This window comes from Chelonia mydas, chromosome 1, assembly GCF_015237465.2.
Source record: "Chelonia mydas isolate rCheMyd1 chromosome 1, rCheMyd1.pri.v2, whole genome shotgun sequence".
NCBI classification, from domain to species: domain Eukaryota; kingdom Metazoa; phylum Chordata; order Testudines; family Cheloniidae; genus Chelonia; species Chelonia mydas.
In genome coordinates, this window is record NC_057849.1 from 183,879,780 (window position 1) to 183,897,724 (window position 17,945).

At 41.3% G+C, this 17,945-nt stretch overlaps 1 protein-coding gene across 2 annotated transcripts in view; it reads right to left on the minus strand.

Moving 5' to 3' along the window:
• Positions 1 to 17,945, minus strand: part of CRYBG3 (crystallin beta-gamma domain containing 3) — a 124,013-nt gene that overhangs the window by 46,507 nt on the left and 59,561 nt on the right. For both annotated transcript variants that reach the window (XR_006288032.1, XM_027820012.3), the window contains exons 5-9: positions 16,716 to 16,763; positions 16,265 to 16,380; positions 15,046 to 15,193; positions 2,738 to 2,874; positions 1,183 to 1,297 (exon numbers count right to left, since the gene is read on the minus strand). Coding sequence is in view for 1 of the 2 variants with exons in the window: in XM_027820012.3 (XP_027675813.2) it covers positions 1,183 to 1,297; positions 2,738 to 2,874; positions 15,046 to 15,193; positions 16,265 to 16,380; positions 16,716 to 16,763 (564 nt within the window). In the remaining variant the exon portion in view is untranslated. The remainder of the gene's footprint in view (positions 1 to 1,182; positions 1,298 to 2,737; positions 2,875 to 15,045; positions 15,194 to 16,264; positions 16,381 to 16,715; positions 16,764 to 17,945) is intronic.

Below are 17,945 nucleotides of genomic sequence, written 5' to 3' on the forward strand. Positions count from 1 at the left end.
GGAATGAGAACCATGTAAGCCATCTGTGAAGGGAGGCACAACATGGCACAATGTTCCAGCTCTGGAAACAGTAGTCAAGGATTGTTGTAATCCGTCAACATATTTGGAGAACAGGGGAGAGATTTTCAAAGGCACAATTGGAACGCAGGTGGACAACTCACACTGACTTTCAGTGGGAGCTGGGCATGTAACTGTCCCTTGTAGTTTTGAAAATCTCCCTTTGGAATCTTTATGCACACATTAAAGCTATGTGCCATTGTATCTGTATCCATCCCTTTCCATGTTTATATCCACAAGCTGTCCATCAAAGGAGTATTAGGCTGCCTGTGTATCAAGATTGCTATGCAATGCATAGTCACAGGAGGACTACCAAGCAGTTTACATCTGTTATTTCTTCTTCTGACCTGGCACCTGCAGCAGATTCTAGTTGTACCAGTATGCAAAAGTTTTCTGAAGAACCTTTTATAACCAGTTGTTGTTGGTTCCAACAAAAACTGCACAACTCTAAAGGCACAACTTTTGGTCTTATTTAAAGAGGCACTTAATCCTCATCCTCTTGACACAAGTTCTTTTACTAAGATGTCCTACGGCATTGATCAGGTGTTCCTCTCTGACTTGAGCATTCCCAAAGCTCTGGAAGTTTGCATTGAAAAGAAAATAGGAAGAATATTATACCTCTTTAGAAATTTGCTGTCACAATCTGCACTGTCAGTGTGTTGCAACATCACAGTTCATCACCACCACATCCAAACTGCAGATAGACCAAAAACCCAGAACTGGATCCGAATTTTGTATCTATAATAGACCACACCTACAGTCTACATCCAAAAACTCCTAAACATGGGGAATATGAAATCCCAAATTTAACTTTCCCAAATCTTGGACTGCTCTGATTTGACCCACTTGAGAGAGGTATGAGCTGCAAACATGCACCTATCTCTTCTCCCAGTGCCAAGTAATACAGCCTTCCCAGACTTATTTTGGAGCTCTAAATGTGCAGATGTGGGAGCGTAGCAACTTTTCAGATGAATGGCAAACGCACTGTAATACATCACTGCATGACATGTATGTTACAAATGCAAAAATCTCTAAAAAACTGTAAAGAGAATATTCAACTCAAAGTTATCTTTAGACTAAATCATTAAATGGGGTGCATCATTCAGAGAATCACAACGTCCTCACCATTTTTAGGGGACGCAGAGATTTCACATCTGCTGCAGAAATTTCAGATGGTGAGGTGCCTTCTTCCAAAACTATCATCTCTCCCTTGTAATTAAGGTCTGAATAGGCAATCCATCTGAAGCAATAAGAGAAAAAATGACTTATTTAAAACAATTAAAATATGTTAAGAGTGTACATTCTTTTCTTGATTGTATCCATCAGGGCTAGACAATATGCACCAGATACATAAAGTATCTTAACTACAAAATATATTTAAACATTAGGATTTTGAATGTGTTGCAACAATCTTAGAAAATTAATTTAAGATTCCTTCAATGTCTAATCCAGAAGAAATAAGACAAGAAAACATCTGTCACTTATCATAAAAGGCCATCTTGTTACACTGTGAATAAGCAAAACCTAAAGATTACTACTGATGACTACAAATATCTGGAGACCAACACCGGCATCAAAATTGATCATGAACTGATGACTCAAAATAAGATCGAAATCTTTGCATTGACTCCACTGGGCTTTGCATCAGACTTATTAGAATATGTTCATTCACTACATTTATTCAAAAACTAGGAGCTCCTATTTTGATATTAAGATCCTTGAAGCGTGGCTCCCTCCTTCAGACTGTCATGTCAGAAGGAAGCATGTGTGTAAGGGTGAGGTGGGGAAAGACTAGGTGGGTTATAGGGGGTGGGATATGAGACTAGTGGACAGTGATGAAGAATGGAGGTGGGGGCTGATATGCACGTGGAGTATCAAGTGCTTAAAATGTGCTATCTAGAAAATTGTAAGCAATCAAAAATTACTGTAGATAAGACACTTTTCTCCTTTCTCTTTCTCATAGCTTTAAAACTCATTTTCTAATTTTTTTTCCAAACTTCACAAAAAAATTCTGCCTGGGGATCAGAAGTTGCATGTGAAGCTTCAAGGAAGCTGGATTCATAATGGGAAGCTAGCTTCAACCCTAAACATTGAGTGTCTCCTGTCACTCCATAATGATTCTGGAAAAGAGGAAAACATCTCACTCTAGAACGAAAGGACCTGGAAGTTCTGTGCACCGACCTGACAAACTTATTCCCTTTGCTAAACACACAAAGTGCTGGACTGGTGAGGGAGTCTGGATTTGGATCATATTGCATAGCCTTCTGACTAACCACACAGAAAGTAAGGGTACAGTTGCCACTTCAGGAGTGCTTAAGTGAGACAGTATTTGTTTTCTGGAATCCACTCACACTGTTATGCTTTTAACAGTGTGGTTGCGTAAAAGGACACTACCGGTCTCCAGTGAACAAGAAGTTGACTCTAGCTGAGCTTCCTCCTCTACTTATACAGGTGGTCAAGGAAAGGTCTACAAGGGGAATAGAGGGAGAATGCCATTGAGAGGGTCAAGCTGCACACCAAGGAATCATAGAACTGGGCTGAAATTTAAACTAGGGAGTCTATGTTAACTTATTTTTATAAATACCATGCTTTAGAAAAATCCTTTTTGACTGCAAGTGTTTTTTCCTGATATATCATTCCACCAGCTTGCAAACTACTAGTAAAGAACTCCAATACTCACACTCCTGACTTGACAATTATGTAAAAGGTGCTTTCAACATCCAGTTCTTCTAAATTGGCAACTGCACTCTGTATGCAGACAGGAAACCTCTCTGTGCCAGCTTGTGGGCAAAATTCTATTTCTGGAATGCTGCAATCCTGCAGAAACAAATCAGACTGTAAAGGTTATTTACATTTGGAAAGTTTGCCAGTACTGCTAGAAATACAGGTCCTTCATTTGCAAGCTATGCTTATTTCCATTTTTTTCTTAACACAGTAACTTTGGGTTCTACAGAAGAATACAACTTTTTAAAAATTAAGGCTGGAATTTTCAGAGTCCTAAAAGAGTTCCACTGACTTTCCATGGGAGTTTAGCACCTAACTCTCTCGTGGGCTCCTTTGAAAATCTCAGCCTAAATATGCTTTTACTAAATTGTATTTACAAACAGAAGAAGCTATGTACATAGTATTTCTGACTTCTCGGTTTAACAACTTTATGATGAAAACATTGAAGTCAACCGGTTGTGATATTACACTATTTTCTTTTTACTACATTTGGATTCAGTGGTGCTTTCTAATTTTCTATAATAAGTATTCATTTAAGAATAGCACACACATATACATGGCTCCTTTTCAGTATCATAAAAATTAGGTAATTATGACTGTGTGTAGAGTTACATTAAATATGTCTAAAATAAAATGCAACATTAACTACACAGTTTACAATCATGCCTCCTTATTGATGAGCAGTTTAATGCTTAGTGTATAATAATTTAAATCAATAAAGGAAAAAAGATTCCAGATTTAATATTACATGCAAACCCAGATCCCAATTCAGGAAAGAATTGAAGCACATGGTTATGTCCATCTTTATTTCAGGAGGGGCACGTATTCAACTTCAACCATGAGTAACTCTTGGATTTCACTGGAATTGAAAAGTGTACTTACACCTCCTGAATAAGGATGCTTTCCTGGAACGAGGCCCCAGTTATAATTACTTTAGAAATTTATTTAGGATTGCCTGTTGTTAAGTTTTGCAATGCATATGGCTTACCCCCTCAAATTGTGTAAATTCAATTTTATGTCACTTTAAATAAAAGGGAAGCATTCCAGAGAAAGGCAAAGAAAGTGAAAGCCAAAACAAATGTTTCCAGTGCCAGGTAGCTACCTAATGCTTTTTCTTTATACAGTACATGTTAAGATGGGGGCATTAGGATTTTATCACTGGTGCTCCTATCCATTACCCTATCAGTTCTGGATAAGAGCTTGCCAAGTCTCTCAGTTCTTCCCAAGAAATATGCAGAGACCGTCTTTAACTATGGTAATTTCAACACAGATATAAAATGTAGCACCAGTGGTGTTCTTTTTTCTTTTCTTTCTTTTTTCTTTTTTTTTTTTTTTTAAACCAGCTTTTGACACACTACAGCTCAATGTAAGGTTTCCTTTTAGGCCCTGATTCAGCAAAGCAGTTAAGCACTGAAACGAAAGGGAGTTAACTACTGTTAGAATACAGATATTCAGGTCTGCCTGTAAAGGCCTATACTTTAAGAACTTAGGTGTAGTTTTATCACTCAGCTAGCTACAGAGCTATAAAAACAAAAAATCAAAATCACAGTCCACCTGTGTATGGACCTTCTTTCAATAGGACAGTCTGAGGCCTTGTTCTTAGGCTAAGGCCTTTGCCTATGCAGCAGGGGCAGCCATAAGCTGGGAAGCGTATGGTCACATCCTCATATTCCAAACCAGTCACATCAAAATAAGGTGGTATTGGGCTGTTAGGAAGATGATCCTGTCCTGATCATGCCCATCACCACCAGATAAAGAAACAGATCTTAAGATGTTTAAAGAAAACTTAGTTTGATAGCATCCTGTCTGGTAAGAAATCACTTCTCAATGGTTGTGGTTCTGAAACCCTCATTTCTGTATTGTTTTATTTTTATGGCCCCCACTTTTCTATTGTTAATCTGCCTGGTTCTCTAATTGTTTCTGTCTGCTGTATAATTAATTTTGCTAGGTGTAAGTTAATTAGGGTAGTGGGATATAATTGGTTAGAGAATTATGTTACAATATGTTAGGATTGGTTAGTTAAATTTCAGTAAAATGATTGGTTAAGGTATAGCTGATATTACTACTATATAAACTCGGGTCAAACAGGAAGTGGAGGGGAAATTGGAATTATGCTTGCTGACACGGAGAGGGGATGGGAACAGGGACACAGGCAAGGCTCTGCGTTGTCAGAGCTGGGAACAGAACACTGGGGAACAGACTCTATTGGCGTATAGAAATAAGCCCAACTGGTGTGAAGGGCTTTGGAATATGCTTGCTTGGAAAATAACCCCAGTAAACATCGCATTGTTTGCACTTCAGACTTCTGGTCTTTTGCTGTCTGTGTGACAAGAACCCAGGAAAGTGGGAGGGTTGAGGGAAAGCCCTCTAATAATTACATGGTTTAAAAGTTTGGCATGCGTTTAAATGCTTTGCTCCGACTAGAACATCAAGGGTGAAATCCTCTCCCCTGCTCTGGACCTGTAATCCAAGTGGCATAAAGGGGCCCTAAAAGCCCTGGATCAGAGTGCGGAGAATTCCCCAGGCACAGGCACAACAGCAGAAGTAAAGCTGTGAGAGGGTCCTCAGAGAACAAGCATAGGAGGCAAGAGGAGTGGGAACAACACTACAGAGACTTCAGGCATCTTTGTGGCCAATGGGGCAAGGAGGGGCTGATGTAACTTGGACAGCCCCCCAGGGTTATCTAAATTAAGGATGGCCAACCTGTGGCTCCGGAGCCACATGTGGCTCTTCAGAAGTTTAATATGTGGCTCCTTGTACAGGCACTGACTCTGGGGTTGGAGCTACAAGCGCCAACTTACCAATGTGCTGGGGGGTGCTCACTGCTCAACCCCTGGCTCTGCCCCCACTCCACCCCTTCCCGCTCCCTCCCCTGAGCCTGCAGTGCCCTCACTCCCCCCCCCCCCCAGAGCCCCCTGCATGCCATGAAACAGCTGATTGGGAGGTGCAGGGAGGGAGGGGGAGGTGCTGGGAGCAGGGGGCACTGCTGACTTTTTACTGTGGCTCTTTGGCAATGTACATTGATAAATTCTGGCTTCCTTCTGAGGCTCAGGTTGGCCACCCCTAAATTATGTCAGGGTCTGTTTCAGCCTCCAGAGAAGCCTAGGATCAGGATGTATCTCAATTGTACAGCACAGAACCTCACCCCAGGATTGGAAGGCTCTGAATAGGTTCCACTGACGCAGTAACAAATTATCCAAAAATAAACACAAGTCTCTCTTGCTGGTGCACAAAGTTATTTTGATAGTTATTGAGCTGTCAGCAATAAAGTAGCAATTCTGGTAAAATTACTTCAGAGAAACCTGAAGTTACTTTCCCCAAGAGGCCCACAGTACAGTAACATAATACATTAGCAATGCTCTCTCACACAATCACATTTCCTTTGTATTGTACCTAGCAAACAATGCACAGTATTTGTTTTCAGCCATAAAAGATTGCAACACTATGCTTTTGTATCAGAAGATCAAAACCAGAAAGATATTGTCGCAAATTGCCAGCACAATACTACCTTATAGAAAATTGCTAAGGAAATGCTGCACATGCCTCTGGCTCTAAATATACAGTTGAGCAGGTAAAAAAGTCCAATTTGTAGTTCACATGAGTATGTGCATGTGATACAGCCACAATGAAGAGATATATTCTAAGGCTCATGTTTTCTGATATAATCTGTATATTTTGTAATCCAGGCTTTCAAAGTTTGCTTGTTTGTGATTTTCCTAATGAATTAGGCAGTAACTGATAAAGGTACAAGAAAATCTCTCTCTTTCCTTCCTTCCCTCTCCTCCTTATATATCATATACTGTTTATACATTTATGACTTTAGCCTATACAACATGCACCCATATTCTGGAATCAAACAATTCAGTTTTTGTTAAGAAAATTAGAACTTTCTACCATAGAATTCAAGAGAGAATTATGCCAAAAATAATTTTCAGCAAGCATAATACAGTGATTACATGGCGAGAAAGGTGGAGAAATAAGGTATTTTTAACTGCACAGACACAGTATCTCATATGAGTCAATATTTGTTTTGTTTCAGTTTACCTAAGGAGCATCATTCTAAAGTTGATGCTTGGAATGAGTCTATATGCTTCTTATTATTCTTTTGGAAATGCTTCCAGATTTGTTTTTAGTTTTAGTGCTCATCAAAAGCGCTCCACTGACAGCACTAAAGACTGGAATAATATAGTTCTTCACAAAGAAGGTGAAGCCCAAGCAGGGGCAGTGCAAGCTCCCTAATTTTGTCTTAGTGTCCGTCCAGCCTGACTTGGAGGCCCATAAACTTGACCTCTCTACTAATTATGATGATGTTTTTGCGAACTGCACCAATTCCTTTCACAGTGTTACACAGTAACTTGTGGTCATAACCAAAAGCAATTAACCTATCAATTTTTAAAGGTAATAAAATTTTTGAGCAAACAATATGTAATTTTAATTTTATACATGCAATTTTATTATGCAAGTCAATGGGATAGGGCTCAAATCACTTAGGAAAATGAGATTTAGGCTCCTAATCAGTTAGACATTGCAAAACTGATCTCAGCAACACATACATATCTTTAAAAATCTAGGCCTAGGTTACAAACTGTGCCCTGATTTACACCCAATGGATGAAATTCTGTGCTGTAATAAGCTGGACCCCTAGAAGCCAAACAAGTTTCATCTGTTTATTTGGGGGATGAAGTTAGCCCCCTGACTTCAGAGCAAGGTAAAATTTACCCTGAGGTGTTATTGTACAAGATACATATTACATCTTTGCAAATATATACCCATACTGTACCATAGTTTATATATTTTAAATATGTGGACTTCAGATCAGTAAATCTTTGCCCTGGGATAATCAGATCTGCCTGAACAAACTTATTTAGCAGGCAGCATTACTTACTGAAACTTCAGTAAGACTTTTAATGAAACCAGTCTTTACAAAACAAAATCTCCAAAAATGTGATAATTTGGAGATTAAGAACCAGTACCTTCTCTCTGAACCCCTTCAAATTTCAGATACCTGAATGCAAATCCATCACCACACTTGGTTTCAGGTCAGATACAAAACTGAAAAAAAAATTTGTTTTCCAATTTATGGTCATATGGAACCAAAATCATGCAAGAACCATTATTTTACTGAGATGTCAGGTCAGAATAGTAGAAACCTTACATGAACAGCTTATCTTGGTGAAATTTTTATCGTTTGGGGCTGATATAACCTTGGAATATTCCAACCATATTATACTTAAAATCTAGCTATTATGACAAGTTTGAAGCTGAAGCAGTCTAAACCAAATCTGGGTCTGATCACCATACCTCCTTGAATCCTCTCTAATTTCTTTTTATATAAATCTGATAGATCCAAAATAATCTCCAGGGATATTCCACTTTGTTACTGTAAAAATCACGAAAACATTATAGTTTGCTACTTAATAAATTGAGATTTAGTAAAGGGCACATCCTTGTGCAAACGCAATTATTTCCAAATATAAACAATAGGTGGGCATTTCTGCCTGCTGGGGTCATGTTACTAAGGCACAGGAAAAAAAAAAAAAAAAAGTTAAATGGAGAGAAAGACATCACTGAATAGTGGTGTTCATTTGCCGTGGTAATGAGTGCTGTCTAAGTGCTTCAGGGAGCACCACTCTCTATTCCTCTCTGCCTTTAACATTAAACATCTTCAAGGTGCCATGACTGTTTCTCTTCTCTTCTCCTCTCCTCCCCACCATAACCATTCTGGGGCTAGATTACTTCCTCCATGGTTCCATAGGAGCAACAAACTGCTGCTTCCCTCCTCAGGATCTTTAGGGACCACCAGAAAAGGCAACTCCTTTCTTCAGTCTGGAAAGTGGTTCAGGGAATATCCAAACCAACCCTCAGAGAATAGGGACTTCTGAAACAGTCCTATTCCCACTGGCAGCAGGTTTGCTACAAAGCAGGTGTAACTAGTATCTCCAAATCCTTAGCGTTAAAGGTCACAGTTCAGGACTAGGTGCACCTTTAATCCCTCTCCAGTCTCATGGAGTGCACTACACAGGTTGCCAGGCCTGCACCTTCACCTCTCTAGGCATAGAATCCCACCATTCTCCCACTTCTAGTTCAGGCCCTGGGTGCCAACCATGATTACTCAGCAGGTCCAGCTGGGTTCAGATATCTGCAAATCTTCCCTCTGGGGACTTGTGACCAGTAGTCTTTTTATCCATCCCAGGTTCTTTGTGCCCTTTTCCCCCACTTAGACCCCCCCTCCCCTCCTGTAGTCACAAGCCAGAATGGTGAGCTGTGCATGGTTGGAGGGGAAATTTAAAAAATGAATGACGTGCATTGTCCATTAGACACTGGTAAGTGCAGCTATCTGAAGCTATTTTTCCGTTTTCCTGCAAGTATCTGCTGCTTGAATGAACCGTTTATTCTCATCCAGTAAACCACACAATGACAATAAGAAAAACAGGTGGAACATATAATCTTCATAAAAGATTACAGGCATTCCTACATCCTTCACATTAAATAGCAGAGTCCCCTATCAACTTCGCTCTAGGGATTCTGAAGTGTCTCTCCTAGGCCAGGGAGCTCATGATTACGCTATTCCCCTCCAATGTAAAGGCAGCTGAGGTGTTACCTGCTGCTGCTCAGTTACAAGCGTCTTGACAGGAGGGCCGTTTCCTGGCTAACCAGCATGAGGGTATTGTGACAAGGCACCTCCTTTCTCTCACCAGACTTAGTGCTTCCCCCTCTGGCGATGGCAGGCCTGGGGTAAATCAGCCCTTTGGTCATCTTTTCAGGGTAGGCCTCAGGGTCGATCTAAGGGGGGGATCCTTCACCAAATAAAAAGGAAACAGTGTCATAAATACAAAAACCAAGGGGGAAACCTTTCCCTACCTCCTAGCTGGGGCGTCATCCCGTTGTTTGCCTTGGGGTGTCAGTCCTTCCCCTAGCCAGCACTCAGGTTTGGCTGTTTCCCCCATGAGAAGGAGTACAGCCTCTCTCTGGAGCAGCTTGCCCTGCTGCCTCTAGCCTGGCAGCAGCTTGTCTCTCTCTCTTCCCCCTTTCTCTGAGAAGGGGCTTTAAAAGGTCTCAGGCAGCCCTTAATTGGATTCAGGTGTCCCTAACTGACCTGAGGTAATCCCTTCTCAGTAGTAGGGAAGAGGGCCTTTAACATTCTAGGTCTAACATATCTGCCTTCCAGGCCACACAAACCTATTGAAGACCTGTAAATCTGTCTGAAAGCAGTTTCTGGTGACTGTCAAATTCTCTAGCACCCTCTTGCAGCTGTCCGGCCTGACTTTGTCACAGTACACGTAGGCTCCGGGAACCAAAAACCTCTCCAGGATGGATAAGGTAGTGACCTTTTTCTGCAGACAACTGAGGTTCTGAGGGGCAAGCCCATCACCTAGCATCCCCTTTTGATTTCCAGAGACCTGTGAAAAGAGCTACCTGTGTCCAGGACAAGAATTATATGACTCTGAATCTCTGAGGAGGTCTTACAAGAAACTGGGATCTGAGGGTTTGAGATGGCTGACTGAGTGGGCTGAGCTATGGAAACAGCAATCAATCAGCCTGTGTCTGTGGAGATTTCGCTGGCCTGACCTGATGTTCATGTACCTGGGTAGAACCCAACCTCACCCTTATTTCAAGTGGGTTTGAGTTTCTCTAGTTGCACAATCCATTTCTTTGGGATTTAGTTTTGGTTCTTGCAAATTAAACACACTATACATCCAATTTGCATCCACAATGAGCTGAGCCACAAGCTACCACAAAGTTAACAGAATCTCTGCTTCATGTGGAGACTTTCACCCAAATCAGAACACTGAGCTACTGTCCAGTTGTTTTCCAATACACTAACATCTGCCCTGTAAAAATAAAATATTAAATGCACCACCACAGCTTCCTCCATAAATGTCTGTCTTCGTCCTGCCAGTGCACTATCCTATCCCCAATTATTTAACTAACTTATAAAGATGCTATTTGAGGGCATCCAACAGACACAAAAAACACAATAAAAAAAACATTAAAAAATTAAAAGAAAAACCAACCAGCCCAGCCACACAGCCAATATCATCAAACTGATCGGACAGAAAGGTAAACCCAATAGTCATCAGGCAAACCACCCCATCAACAAAAGGGATGATAGTCAAACCTTCCAACACAGCTCCAACAACGTTGCAAACTTTCCCATGTCACACACATATATCAACTCCAAAAGGTCAAGGATTGATCAATTAAAATATATAGTGCATAGTAAACTTCCCCTTAAAAAGGAGTTCCATAAGGCACTGATTTAAGCACGTATGCACACCCTGAAAAGGCATACTTCCGTTAGGCCCCGATTCTAGGAAAAATCTTCAGCTAAGGAATTCCTACACACAACAAAGTTCTGCATGAACCTAGGGACTGATAGCAGAACAGCCCTAGCCTATCACAATTGCTAGGCAAAAGGTCATTGCTCAAGTATTTGGGGACTTGTCTATAAAATGCTAATATTAAAACCTTGTATTGCAGTGTACAACACTCCCAGCTGTGGTCCACAAAAACAAACCATGCCATGGGAGACTGGAAAAAGGATTTCATGGTTGACCAAAACCTACTTAACTCTTCTTTTAAAAATTTCTAGTGATTGTGACACAATTATTATTAGTGTTCTCACCATCCAAAGGTTTCCTCTAACATCCTAGATCAGGGATTGGCAAACTTTTTGGCCCAAGGGCCAAATCTGAGTATGGAAATTATATGAACTATGAATGCTCACAAAATTGGGGTTGGGGTGCAGGAGGGGGTGAGGACTCTGGCCAGGGGTGCGGGCTCTGGGGTGGAACCAGAAATGAGGAGTTCAGGGTGTGGGAGGGTGCTCCAAGCTGGGGCAGGGGTTTGGGGTGAGGGCTCCGGCTGGAGGTGTGGACTCTGGGGTGGGGTTGGGGATGAGGGGTTTGGGGTGCAGGAGGGTGCTCCAGGCTGGGATTAAGGGGTTTGGAGGGTGGGAAGGGGATCAGGGCTGGGGTAGGGGGTTGGGGCATGGGAGGGGGTGCAGGCTCCGGGTGGGGATTACCTCAAGCATCTGCTGGAAGCAGCAGCCTGTCCCACTCTCTGGCTCCTACGTGGCAGTGTGGCCAGGTGGTTCTGTGAGCTGCCCTGTCCGCAGGCACCGCCCCCGCAACTCCCATTGGCCACAGTCCCCAGCCAACGGGAGCTGCGGGGGCGGCGCTTGGGGTGGAGGCAGCATGTGAAGCCGCCTGGCTGCTCCTACATGTAGGAGCCGGGGGGGGACAAGCCGCTGCTTCCGGGAGCTGCGTGGAGCTGTGGCACATGCATGCAGAGCAGGCCCTGACCCCACTCCCCAGCGAGAGCTCGAGGGCCAGATTAAATAGTCTGGCAGGCCGTCCTAGATACATTCATCCTCCTCTAATCTTAGCCCATAGTTCCTTATTTTATTACTGGTGTTGAATTTCAGTAATTCGTTGCTTCTTTTCCAATATTCATAATTCATATTCTGTCCTGTAATGTTTCCTCTTAGCATCAGCTTTTTGCACTCAACAAATTAAGTTCACTGTTCTCATAAGTCATGTCCTCAGTTGACTTCTTTTGAATTTCTCTCTTTTCTTTTCAATCTTTAAGTGGGAATGAAACTTGTTTACCATCAATGGCTTGATATTATGCCCATTTCTCACTGGTGACACAAATATTATAAATTTTGAAATGATTAGTAGACCAGCAAAGATGCTAAAATACCAATTTTAATAAGATGCTTTCACATTTTAATACAAGTTACAATTCATTCACGATAAAGGGCTCTCACCATGTGAACTTTTAGAATGCTGTGCTCAGCAAAATGAGTGCAGATTCTTTTTAAATCACAAGGTCTGCTAAATATATTGCTCTTTCAATGAACAATAACAGATGCATTATGTTTAGTTTTATGCTCTTGATTTTTATTTTTAAACAAAGTGGCTTTTTAATTTCTGGATGCAAATACAATCATATTTTGTAGGTGTTCCACTAACGCTTATGAATCCCAACTGAGCCTTTGGCTATTATTGTGATGCTGGGTACATATGTTACATGGATACAGGAAATGCACCTATATTACATGTAAGTACAGAAACTCCTCACTTAAAGTCGTCCCGGTTAACCTTGTTTCATTGCTGATCAATTAGGGAACATGCTCGTTTAAAGTTGTGCAATGCTCCCTTATAACGTGGTTTGGCAGCCACCTGCTTTGTCCACTGCTTGAAGAAAGAGCAGCCTGTTGGAGCTAGTGGTGGGGGGCTTGGAACCAAGGTGGACCAGCAGCCCCCCATCAGATCCCCTAAGTTCCCAGTGCTATGTGCTGCTCCTGTCCTCTGCCTTGGAGCTGCTCCCGGGAGCCTCCTGCTTGCTGGCGGGGGGGGGGGGACGGGGGACACGCAGAAGGAGGAGGAGAGGGGTGTTAATGTCACGGTGTCCCCCTTCCCCGACTCCTTTACCCCATTAAGCCATCTCCACAGAGCAAGGGGGACACGACAGGGCTCAGGACGGAGGGAGCTTGCTGGCAGCAGCTGCTGTCTCAACTTGCTGATCTACAGTACTTAAAAAGGCAGTGTACTTAGAGTATGGTCAGCATACTTAAAGGGGCAATACACAACCCCCCCCCCCCCCCCCCCCCCCACAAGGTGTGCCTCTTTGTCTCTCTCTGCCACGTTTTCTCTCCTCCCTCCATTCCTGCTGCCTTGTAGAGTGAGAGGCTACGTTAACAAGTGTTAACCCTTGAGGGCTGAGTGCCAGTTCATCATTTAGCAGTAAGGCATTCCCCGGCAAATATCCCACCCTCTTCCTTCACCACCTCAACCAAGCTTAACAATCATCATTGCTGTGTACAGTACCAAATTGTTTAAAACTTATCGTGTGTGTGTGTGTGTGTGTGTAGTCTTTTGTCTGGCGAAAAAAATTTCCGTGGAACTTAAGCGAATCCAATTTCCCCAGAAGAATTAATGTAAATAGGTGGGGGTTAACATCATTTAGCTTAAAGTGGCATTTTCCAGGAACATAACAACAATGTTAAGCGAGGAGTTACTGCAATACAATTTCAGCCCAAACTATATACTAAGAAAAGCAGTTCTCTTCCCTTTAGCCATATCTGGATTTGATAGTGAATTCTAAGTACAGACTTGGGATTGTGCATATTAGAAACTGAAATGTCATGATAGCAAGTTGGTATATACTTGACAAACCACACAGATGATATGCAATGAAGCTTGATAAATACGAGAATACCCAGTGAACATCATGGTGTTTAGACCCATTCCTTCCCCATTTTACTGACAAAGGATACTGTAACAGGGGCAGTTCCTAAAATGCTACCTGGAGCCATCCTGAACTAAAGATTAAGAGTAACAACTACTGACTCATTGGCAGGTGGATTTTAACTCTAATTGAGATACAAGACATTTCTCTGTAGCAGAGGGGACTAGAACATAGAGTAGATTCTACAGGAGATCCTGGGAACAGGCAAGCTTGGGGAGAAAGGTTAGGCTGAGGTTCATGTTTTGTTTTTGTTATCTGAGTTATGTGGTGTGTTTTTCCAGTCCCATATTTTATTTCCATAAGTGAAATCTGGCTTATACCTACTCAAAAGGGACTCACTTAACTGAACATCACAGTCGGTCATGTTTCTGAACTGTCTCTTATCTAATCATCTTAAGTCTATTACACCCATCAGTACGTTATCTGCAAGAATATTACAGTAACTGAAAAAAACTATATCGGAAAATGGTAAGGCACAATTTTTAAAGAATATTTGGTACAGATACTAATTAGCGACCATTAGTGCCCAAAAGGAGAACCAGACAGACTGTTGTGGACAGTCCAGTGTTTAACAGAAAAATGTTTGTAACAAAGAATCAGAATTAATACCTATGATTTAAATTAATTGGGCAATCAAATGTCTGTGATAAAGAAGGAGCACCAGTGAGTCAGGCTGAAGATTTTTGTGGGGCAAGAGCATATAAACTATCTGCTTATTACATTCAGAGGAAGATGAGTAGACTTAGGCACTTCAGAAGAAAGTGAAGAGTACAGTCTTGGGTTGGGAAGAAGAAAGTTGAAGAATTGGACAGTGAGGTAAGGATCAAAAGGCTTCAAAAAGTTCAAAACTCTGAGACTTGTGTCAACAGTCTGACGGTCCCCTGGCCACTAGTCTGAAGACGAGACAGGAAACATACAGCAGACACGCAGCGTCCGTTCTTACAAGGACACTGCTACTATTGATGTTAACGTTTGCATTTTGTGTCCTATTATCAACAAAGTCTATACCTTTGTTACGTGTTTGATAGAACCAACTGCAAGGTTCCTTGGATGGTGTTTCATGTCCCGAAGATCCCAAAGACGATTCAGGACCATTTCTCCTTCTTCTAGCACATATTTCTCTCCTTGGAATTTTGGTTTTTCATACAAAATCCAGCTGTAATAATGAAATCATTAAGAGAATTGTAACTATTATGCAGACTAAAACCATGGCTATACAACACTCATGCTAGGAAAGTTCAATAGAGAGCTCTTTCCACGAAGCCAGTTATCAGTGTCCCTTCATGCATTGTCCCTCTCTATCCATATTCCACTTGTCAAACGTAAGTTGTGCTTCATTTCTGTACTTAAAAAATAAAATAAAATAGTCATTTCTTCCCTTCTATTATATAGCTCTGTGTCCCAAACACAATATTTAGATGCACCTACTTGAGAGCCCAAGGTTATGACTAACCAGAATGATTAAAAGCCTTATTTGCAGAAATCTAAGCAGTAATTGGAAAAGCGAAGCAAGTTAAACACCTTACTTTTCTAGTTCCAGGCGAATTAACTAAGCCGGGTCCTGGATTCCATATAATTGTAAAACATGCAACTACCACTATGGCACCCAGTGGTTACTAAACAAGCATAAAACATTTGAAGAAATAACTGGGCCAGTCTCAAACTATATTAATGTTACCATGAAACTGTATGATGGTGTGGGGGAGAAGAATGGTCTGATGCACTTACTTCAAGAAGCCTATGCTGTATAAAATAACTGTGGGCACACATGTATGACAGATGCATTCACAGCCTTAGCTTTCCAAAGCATCTATTACCTCATTGTGCACTAAAGCTTTGCAAATGGATTTAGAAAGATTCATATAGTCTATTCTAAATATTCTTCTTTATCTCACTACATCTATGCTCCCTTTTTAACGCCATGTTTCAAACAGCAGCTGAGCATGTATGTCTTACAGCTCATTTTACAACATCACGTGGTTAATGAAATTAAACTGTGAAAACTTAGCTTTGGTTACAAAACAAACTTCCTTCTGCTTTAAGCAGTTCCCAGCAGAGGGAATACTTACCATATTGCTTTACTTGTAAATGTCACTGTAATTATAAACCAAGAAAAGATGCTCCTGCATATCAAGCTTGTGTTATAAATAATAGAGGCAGAGGTACAAGAAAAATACACATTTATCTTCTGAAAAGATACCATTTAAATAAGGCATGTATTACTTACCATCCTCTAACAACTCTAAGCAATGTTCCTATTGGAAAGATCCAGGATGTGGCATCTGGTAGATCATGGTATATTTCTCGTTTACTTTTCTCCCCATGAATGTCATAAATAATCATCTAAAACAATAGACATTATATGTGAACAAGGGGCACTTCAACATATGGATTAGGTTCCTAATTTCTGCTTTTTATTAAACAGGTTCTGATTTTGTATATGCGCTACCAGCATTGCACATATTTTCTTCAATTGTAGACTGCTGAACTAAATAATCAGACAAACTAAGCAGGCTTCCCCTAGGCTAGAATTTTTTTGCGTCTAATGATTAGCATGTGCAGCATTACAAGTACTCAAATTTGACATAACATTTTTTCTTTCAAAATTTTGCTACTCCTTAAAATATTGATGGTGATTTAAATCATATTAACCTACACCGTGACAAGATCACACTTACTTTTCCTGGTCTTGGATTGCATTCGAGTCTCTTCCTGTCAATAAGATTCTGAAATTAAAATGATGTGGAAAATAACCATTAAAACTGCAACAGTAGCGCACAGAATTGTTTAAGACCAGTGTTCCTTTAAAACATATTACTTTAATTAGTGACAACAGCTGATCCTAGCCTCACTGTTATGCAAATTAGGCTTAGGCAGTTTAATGCAGTCAAAAAAATTTGGGTCAAAAAAATAATCCTTAAAAACCCCACAAATGTTAGATGAGGAGAGCTTTAATGAAAATCAGAACCATGTAGAACTATTTCCTCCCACACTCCCCCTTCCCCAAACTAGAAGAGAGATATTGTACCACACCAGAGCTTATTTCTTCAGGCTATGACACTCTTACTTGTGACCACTCTCTTCCATTTCCCCAAATCATCACAAAATACTACTTCTCTCCTCTCAACTGACCTCGCTTTAAATAAACTGAAACAGGAGTGCTAATCCGTAGAAAGAGCTTGACTATTTGGCTGCAGCTATGGCCTTGTCTACACTTGTGGCAGAGCGTATGGTACATGTAGCACAGGGAAAAGCAGGTTGTGTGCACACTGTGGTGTGTAGCTACGCGCAGCAGTGAAAGGCTCTGGCAGTGGGGAGATGCTGCAGCCTTTTCCAGTTCCCTCCCCAATTGCCAGAGCATTTCCCTGCTGTAGGAGCCTTTTGCTGAGGTGGGGAAAGGCTCCATCAGGGAGGAGGCCACTGGACACTACACTTCCAAAAACAGCAGTGTGGACATGGGAGGCACTGCTTGGGTGTGTAGGGAGCCATGTAGAGCATACATCCTAATATTCTGGTGTGTCTGTACTCTACTCACATAAGCAGTGCTTCCCAGCTACACTGCTATTTATACCCATGCTGGGGGTGGGGGTGTGCAATGCCTGTATTCCACATGCCACGGTAAGTGTAGACATAGCTGAGTTGGAGGCTACAGAAGAACTGAAGGATACACCAAACACTGAACCATATTCTCAGGGAGTAAAGGAACAATAAAATCAAAAGTAAAGTAAATGTAAAAGAGCAGTTTTTCAAGACAATTCTATTCCCCTCCTTGAACTCTCTGTGTGCCTTGTCCCAGTCATCTTCACATTTAAAATGCCATTCAAAGGACAAGCCTGCATGTTGCTATTATTGAGTGTATTTTCTATTTACTTGCTGTTTTACTGTTAGAAGCTGCAGGATCTCCTCTA